At 48.9% G+C, this 7926-nt stretch overlaps 2 protein-coding genes across 2 annotated transcripts; one reads left to right on the top strand and one right to left on the bottom strand.

The window, feature by feature from the left end:
* Positions 1–2054: 2054 nt before the first annotated feature.
* On the top strand, positions 2055–5132 carry FSUBG_12361 (phosphatidic acid-preferring phospholipase A1; the record flags this gene model as incomplete). Its single annotated transcript, XM_036677141.1, has 2 exons — positions 2055–3229; positions 3275–5132. 2 exons carry the CDS (start codon positions 2055–2057, stop codon positions 5130–5132), a joined length of 3033 nt encoding a protein of 1010 aa, XP_036532163.1.
* Positions 5133–5449: 317 nt separating this feature from the next.
* Positions 5450–7914, bottom strand: FSUBG_12360 (DNA repair helicase rad15; the record flags this gene model as incomplete). The annotated part of the gene is made up of 5 exons (XM_036677140.1): positions 5450–6897; positions 6954–7284; positions 7343–7459; positions 7514–7767; positions 7818–7914. The coding sequence occupies 5 exons, from the start codon at positions 7912–7914 to the stop codon at positions 5450–5452; spliced, it is 2247 nt and encodes a 748-aa protein (XP_036532162.1).
* Positions 7915–7926: the final 12 nt, after the last annotated feature.

Genomic DNA, 7926 nt, shown 5'->3' with positions numbered 1-7926 from the left:
GCATGCCATGCACTCTGGCACTCACAAACTCTAATAGTTGAATTGGTAGACATATGGAGGACGGCTGTTCGAAGCGGTTTGATATCGGGACACTCAACTTGCAAGGTCCAGGTTTCGTAGGATTGGGGATTGTTAGCCCAACCAGACCTTCCGGTTTAGACCCTCGCCGCCCTGGATAGGCTTGGGTATAACATGCTACACAGTCGTTATCAACATCACGGATGTATTTTAAGATACATAGTAATCCATCGATGTGGTAGGGCCCTTTGGAAGAAGTTAGACTTTTTTCAGAGCCTTTTCTTCGGGCATTTCGAGTTAGAAACGGCATCAAAACCTGGCCTAGAATTGGAACAGGTAGGCTGGCTAATGATACCACGGCAGAGTGCCTTGTCAATTATGGGTCTTGCTGACTTGTTTTCTTTAGGAACACGTATTCTCACCTAAAAAAGGAAGTGATCAGACTCACGAAACCCAATGGCCGAATGTATCAACGAAAAAATACATGATGAGTTGGTAGCAAAGTGCACTCGAACTGGAGATCCACTGATCAGCGTCTCTGTATATTCTGGATAAAACCTTGCTCCAATATGCAGATACTGCAACGGTTGAGGCACAGACACAAAAGTTCTCGAAATAGAAAACTCTGTTGGTGTTCTTCCACATGCAACAGCCTAGGGTTCGCATGCATTATGCCGAGAGCCTCACCTGGGTGACATGTCGAAACGACTCACCTCGGCATATGCGAACTTGACAAATAGAATCTTGATCTGGAAGCTCGCTGAGAATGGGATCTTTTGTGCCAAGTCCCACTCTGGAGAATAATTTGTCAAGGTTTGCTGCTCGACTAGAGCAAGCGAGTTCAACTCTCGCATCCCTTGCGATTAAGATTGCTTGCGATTGTAGTTTGATTACATTACACCGAGGTTCACTAGCATCATTGAGTAGAATAGATTGGTTAGATTCTTGAGCGAACCTACATATTATGAGATGGAGTAGGTCCAGTTTACGGTATGGTCGGAAGGCCACCAAAGATGTGACCTGGCATACCTTACTTAGTACGATGTAGTGAAAATAAAGATGCAGTATATAAAGATTCTCATCCACATGCAACAATGCCGACTGGACTTGAGACAGGGGTGTGGTCTGTGGAGCATCGCCTATCGATTTGGATCAAATTGTCATCACCCCGTAATTCGTACGATATTTCGCTTCCTAGGTTCATGCTTTGGCTTATGGATCCGATTGGATCGTGTGAATAGTGTATGTACATCTAAGAAAGGATGGATTCTATTGTACTTGTTGATAATGCCGACAGAGCCTTCGTCATGGGCGCGTTGTACGTAGGCAAATTTGGATTTTGTTTGCATATGCAATACTAACAATAGGTAGGCAGGTAGGAGTAGTAGTAGTCTGAAGCAATCCCAAGTATGTACAAAATTGAGGTACTAACTGCTTCAATGTGAGTACATGGAGGTTTTATTAGTGACATGCTTGCCTTAGTACGTGGCACAGGCGTAACTAATGCATGTGATAAAGACACCTGGTGTCGAACTGGATCTTCTAGAAAGGTGCCTAAAAATTGGACTTTCCTCAGATCGCCGCAAAGTATCATTTCTCACAATCTGGCTGTAGAGATACATTTGTTTCATGGCACAGTACTCGGCATTAAATGGGAGTTAGTTGGTTCCATTGGTCCCAAGGTGCCTTAGTTGGAGGTAGCCCCATATTTTAAAGGCCAACATCATCCACCACGTCATGGCGTACGTCCCTTGAATCACAGCCCAGATCGGTCGAGCCAGCCCTGAAGCCTTGGCCTTAGCCAACTTTTCTTCTTCGTCTTCTTCTTCTTCTTCCTCCTCCTATTTCTATGGCCTGGTGAGAGACCAGCAAGGAAGCTTCAGGCTCTACCTAAGTGCCTATAGCACGGCCGACTCCTACAGAATATACAGCTGCCGCTCAAGGCTTGACCCGGGAGCGTTGTTGAGACAAATACATACAATCCAATCCCATTCGTAGTCGCGTCCCGAGCGAGACAATCATCACCATCGATCGACATGACTGACGATAACCACACCTACAGCGCCAAGTGTCGCCTGGCCCCTGTTTCTCGCGTTCAACGCGAAGACGACGTTCCCTCGGTCGAGGCTCAGTTCTTCTACTCGTCAGTCATCCCTATTGACGATCCTCTTTCAACTTCCTCAACCGTTGGTACCGATTCAAAAACAAATAAAGGACAAGTGCGCCCCTTTTCTCGAGGTGATAATAATGCGCTGGAAAAGGCTTGGCTGAGTCTTATGTGTGAGCCTTCACGTCGCGCTCATCAAGATGCACTGAAGAATCTGGACCGCGCTTGCCAATTTGATAGAGAGGTGCTCGCATCGCTCGTCCAGCTTATGACCACAAATCACTGGGAGAGGCACCGGAAAGGCTATCAGCCACAAGATGTGACAGCACCAGCGAGTGATGTACTGCCCACAACGCCTGTGCCCGCCTGTTGCTCTGAATTGGTCCTTGACGTTTCCCAAGAACTTGAGAGGGCTTTCTGTGCCCTTGTCAGGCGGCGAAATCCAGCCCTGAATGTTGAACAAGTCACGCAGCAGGTCGTGTTTGCACTTGATCGGTTGAAGAAGCAAGCCAACGATGAAGTTGAGGCTCATCCGGTATCAAACAGCGCACCCTCGAGCCACCCAGGAACCGCTTCTGCCAGTACTACTAGCCACCCAATTACCCGCATTCCCAAGACAACAACAACAACAGAGCCTCGTAGTTCTAAGTGTCGATCAACTATAGGAGAAATGAGAGCAAGAACCAACAACTTATCCACCTCACAGCCCCCACGAGTACAAATACCCGTTGGCAGTCCCGGCCTTACACGACCACCAGTTGTCGATGATGGAATTTCAGGCAGACCATTCGTACGCGTTGGAAGTCCAGAGACGCAGTCAGAGCCTGGGTCTCTCCCGCTGATTGGACTGGGAGGCCTAGGTCGGGATACCTCTCGAAACCCAGATCATCCTGAAGCCGTTCCCCAACGAGAAGAGACTATGACCATTGCGAATCAAGGGACCCAGGCAGTATCTGAGGAGAGCCAGACCAAGGTAGCTGAGGTTGCGGTCGGAATATCAAGACTTCATATGGTCTCGTTGCCTGTGCTCCAGATGAAGCCGATATACTGGTCCCCAATCAATGATGTTGCAGTTGTTTCTAGAGCGACGTGGTTCTATAGGTTGTATTTCCAGGGTTCATAGGAGGAAGGATGACTGACTCGAACTAGAGATACTATGCTCCCAATACCGCCGGCTATTGCTAACCAACTAGAGGCCGGCTATCACGATTTGCGACCATGGACTGAGACATGGAGTGATGAGCTCCGATGTGCTATCGATGTTGGGCCGCTGGGTGAAGAAAAGATTTCGCATAGACTTTGGCCCGAAGAATCAGAGATAGGATCCGGAGACGACTTCCCTGAGCCAGTTATACCATCAGATCCATTTTGCGCTGCTCGCTGCTTTCGGGGTGAAGCTGCTGCTGAAGGCAATATTGATACGACTCCCATGAAGACGGCCACAGCGGAAGACGCAAACATCCCGACCCGACCGTATTCGAATTATCATGTCCTGTATAAGAATGCCTCTGAAGCTTTTCTACTAAAACCGAGCCTGAAGCCATCGGCGTACTATGGCCGACGGCCGACGATGAAGATCATGAAAGGCGTCACTGTCGGGATTCCTGTTGCTCGAGGATTCGACCGAGTAGCATGGGAGCGCCTACACCACAAGAAACAGGCATTAAACAAAGCAGGTGCTTCTGCTGCCGATGAGTCGCACGAAAGCCGGGGACAAGATGTATGCGCTGCTTGCAAAGCTGACAAGGAGAAGCGTCAAGTGACTGATCTGGTTCTTGTCGCTCACGGCATTGGCCAGAAATTTGCGGAGAGGGTTGAGAGTTTCCATTTCACTCATGCCATCAATGGATTTCGCCGAGCTGTGAATATGGAACTTCAGAGCCCTCTGGTCAAGCAGGTTCTGCGCGACGATCAGAATGGACTGATGATCTTGCCCCTTAATTGGCGAATGGGCCTGTCTTTTGAAGATGGAGGACCAATGAAAGAGGAAGACAAAGAGGAATACACGCCGGAGGGGTTTGGACTCAAAGACATCGAACCTGATACGATTCCAGCCGTTCGCAGCCTGATATCAGACATCATGTTCGACATCCCCTTTTACATGTCACACCACAAAGGGAAAATGATCCAGGCTCTTGTATCAGAAGCAAATCGTGTCTATCGGCTCTGGTGCCGTAACAATCCAGGTTTTGCTGAGAATGGACGCGTCCACATGATCGGACATTCCCTTGGGAGTGCAATGGCTCTTGAGATTCTCTCAAATCAACCAACTACAGTGCCAAAGCTGGACTGGTCTCGAAAGGAACCAGAGGCACGCTTCTTCGAGTTTGATACCAAGAATCTTTTCTTGGCGGGCAGCCCTGCGGGATTCTTTCTTCTTCTGGAGCGTGGTGTCCTGATGCCTCGCCATGGTCGAATGAAGCCTGGAGCTGATTCAAACGACATCGTATCGAACGACGTCGTAGCAGAGGCCGGGACTTTTGGCTGCTTGGCTGTGGACAACATATACAACATCCTTGCCAAGGAAGATCCCATTGCGTACCTTCTCAATGGCGCTGTGGACCCTGTCTACGCGGCGAGTCTCAAAAAGGCTTACGTCCCTAGCATTTCGGGTTCTCTGTGGAAGTCTGTCGGCGCCGCAATGCGAGGAGTAGTACCAGGTATGGCACCGGTACCCGACCCTCTCGTCCCGGAGCCGGAGCGACCTTCAACGGTCCGATTGCCCTCTCAGCTAGAGCTCGAGGTGCACGACTTTACCCGGGAAGAGATTGCAGAGAGAAAGGCATTTCTGCTTAACGATAACGGGCAAATCGACTGGTACCTCCGTTCTGGGGGAGGGCCTTTGGAGATACAGTACCTCAACATGCTCAGTGCGCACTCCAGCTATTGGACTAATCATGATTTTATTCGAATGCTCTGCATCGAGATTGGACGAAAGCCGGGTCGAGCACATTCTATTCCCGCATTCCGAGCAACAAAAGCTGCCAAGAGACTTTTAGTAGATTAGATTATTGCTCTTACCTTTAACGCATAGAGCAGATGATATCCTCGTTTTGTCCTTTGTTTCTTCTGATTGAGGAGGCCCGAGTTGGGTGAACGGATAGCATTCGGCGTTCTGGCATTGTATTTGGAATCAGTCAAAAAATAAGGTCAGGTTAGATTTCTGTTTAAGTTGATTAAGCACTGCGAAAGAGCCATGTAGCCAACTTTAGACGGCGTTTAGCATTCTCTGATTAACCTGTATAATATGACATAGCTTGATATGCTTCGGGCCTTGTAGTCTAAACCGCCCTCACGTCTGGTATTGCAGTTATTCCAACGGGTCTAGAAACCATCCTTCTCCATCATATCTTGGTCAAACTCATCATCGTCGTACTCAAAATTGTTGTCCTGTGCAACAGGCTTCGGTTGTTGAGCTTCCTCCTCGAGCTCCTTGATCCTCTCTAGATCCATCTTCTCCTTATGTTCCATCAAATCCTTATAGCCCCAGGTGCTGATGCCTTCCTGGTCTTTAGCCCGGAACGGTTGCGCCATAGTTCGAAGGAATCGCCTTGCGCTGCTGACGGCCATGTCGGTGCTCAGATTGACGTCTGACTCTTGGAGGCCTTGATTGATCCATTTGGGCAGCTGTGAGCGCTTCTTCTGGAATCGCCGGTCGGCAAGGACCATGATTCCATAGTCGTCCTTACCACGCAAGACTCGGCCTAGACACTGGGCGGCGTGTCGCATTGCATCAAAGGAGAGGAAGTCATTCTCCTTGATGCGGTATGTTTCTCTCAAGAACTGAAGACGAGCCTTGAGAATACGTGACTCGGTGTATTGGAATGGAACTCCAATGCACAGCACAGTACGACCATATTGATGGTCGAAATCTATGCCCTCGGATACCTTTCCTCGGGCGACACAAAGTAAAACGGCACCTCTACCGTTACAGCACGCTGTGCGGTACGTCTCCAGAGCAAGCGATGTTTCCTGTGCATCGGGCGTTTCCACCAGGATCAATTTGTACTTCCAAACTTCATCAAGGATACCCATTCCTTGCCACATACTAATGATAGATTCCATGTAAAGATAAGATGGAAAGAAGACGACCATCCCATCCGGTGTGATCTTGGCAAACTCAGTGAGTAGGTTGCCATAGTTTCGAACCACGCTGGGTTCATTCCGCACTTGAAAGCTGGTTGAGACAGAAGCCTGATCGCTGCCTCGAGTGACAATCATAGGCATGAAGGATCTCCGAGCGAGGGTCATGGCATAGGATTCTTGTATGACAGTTGAGAAATCCAGCATCTTTGGGTATATCTCCAGTGGGGAAATGGTACCCGACGTGATAATGACAGAGTAGAACCTGTCAAAGACGGGCTTGATAGCGATGGCAGCGTCAAGACAGGTGAAGTGAAGGACCGGGTTAGGCACTTCAGCAGTATCGGACTCAAAGGGCTCAAGGATAAGGAGAAAGCCTTTCTCGTACGTTGCCACCAGCGTTGCAAAAGTTGCAACCTCCTGAAGAGGCTGGTAGTCTTCAATATTGGTGAGCTCGAGGGTCCTAACGAGTGATGTCAGACGTTCAGCGCAAAACCTCAGAGGCTTCTTCTCGATAAAAGTATGCTCTCGGAGATGGGCAAGGAACGAAGGCGGTGTTTCAGAAATGACCTGGCGCACTTTCATCCTCGTCTTCAGATACTCGATGAATCTCTTGAGGAAAGCAATAAAGTGTTCTGCCCTCCGAATGTTTCCTGGAACAGCCTCTTTGAGTAAGTCCTCGGGAAGGGCTGCGGAACGGTTAGCACAATGCAACTAAGCAAGTGGGCTTGTCTTTTGAACCTACCAGGATTTGCCATGAAGGCATCTTCTTGACGTGCCTCGTCAGCATCACGCAGCCCCTGCACTAGTTTCTCATACTCATTTTGTAGTTGTTGCTGGTCTGTATCCCGCATCTGTGAAATCTTGTTCTCTAGATTCTGAGCTCCTCTTGTGGCTTTACGCAGAGAGTCCTCTGTGATATCTGTGCTGAGAGATTCGATACAAACGTTGTCAATGTTGTGAGCTTCATCGAAAACAACGATACAGTCTTTGGAAAAGTCCTTTGATACCCGTTCGGCGATTTTGGGGTCAAGCAGATAGTGATAGGAGAATATGACGACGTTGCAGTATTGCATCTGAAGCAGAGCATAAGAATCACTAAAACGAGGCTCATTGGACTAGGGAAATACTCACCATTCGGCGAGCAGTAAAGTATGGGCATTGCCTGTGCTCTTCACCGTATCGAATCATGTCATCGAAAGACCAGACGCCGTTAGGAATCAGGTTGTGAGGCTCGAGAAGGTCGAGATTCTGTATCATTGGCTCAGCATGGAATGGGTAAACATGAGGTTCCGCGAGACTTACGTCGTGATAGACGCAGACGTCCACGTTTTCTCCACGTTCCTTTTTTTCCTTGACAAAGCCGGCCGTGAGACTCCTGCAACGAGCATCAACGATGGCGCCACTCTTCTCACGCTTGACTGAAGGATGAAGACACAGGTTCTTTCGACTTGTCAAGCCTAGACCACGGAACTCTTCTTCGTAGCCGAGCTGCTCGGCTCGGTATTTCATGAGAGACTTCAGCTCTACTAAAGCCTTTTCAATTTCGGACATGGTACCTGTTGGGGCATAAGTCAGTAATAGCAGGGTGAGGTCAAGTGTCACTCACGAGAGCAGTAGATCAGTTTGCGCTTTTCAGGCATGTATTGTTGGTACGCAACAATAAGAGACAGAAGAGACACGGTCTTGCCTGTGCCCGAAGGCATTTCCAGAACGCA

Source organism: Fusarium subglutinans (genome assembly GCF_013396075.1).
Source record: "Fusarium subglutinans strain NRRL 66333 chromosome Unknown NRRL66333_c0000264, whole genome shotgun sequence".
NCBI lineage: Eukaryota > Fungi > Ascomycota > Sordariomycetes > Hypocreales > Nectriaceae > Fusarium > Fusarium subglutinans.
Note: the sequence above shows the minus strand (reverse complement) of the source record. Positions and strands in the feature narration are given on the sequence as shown.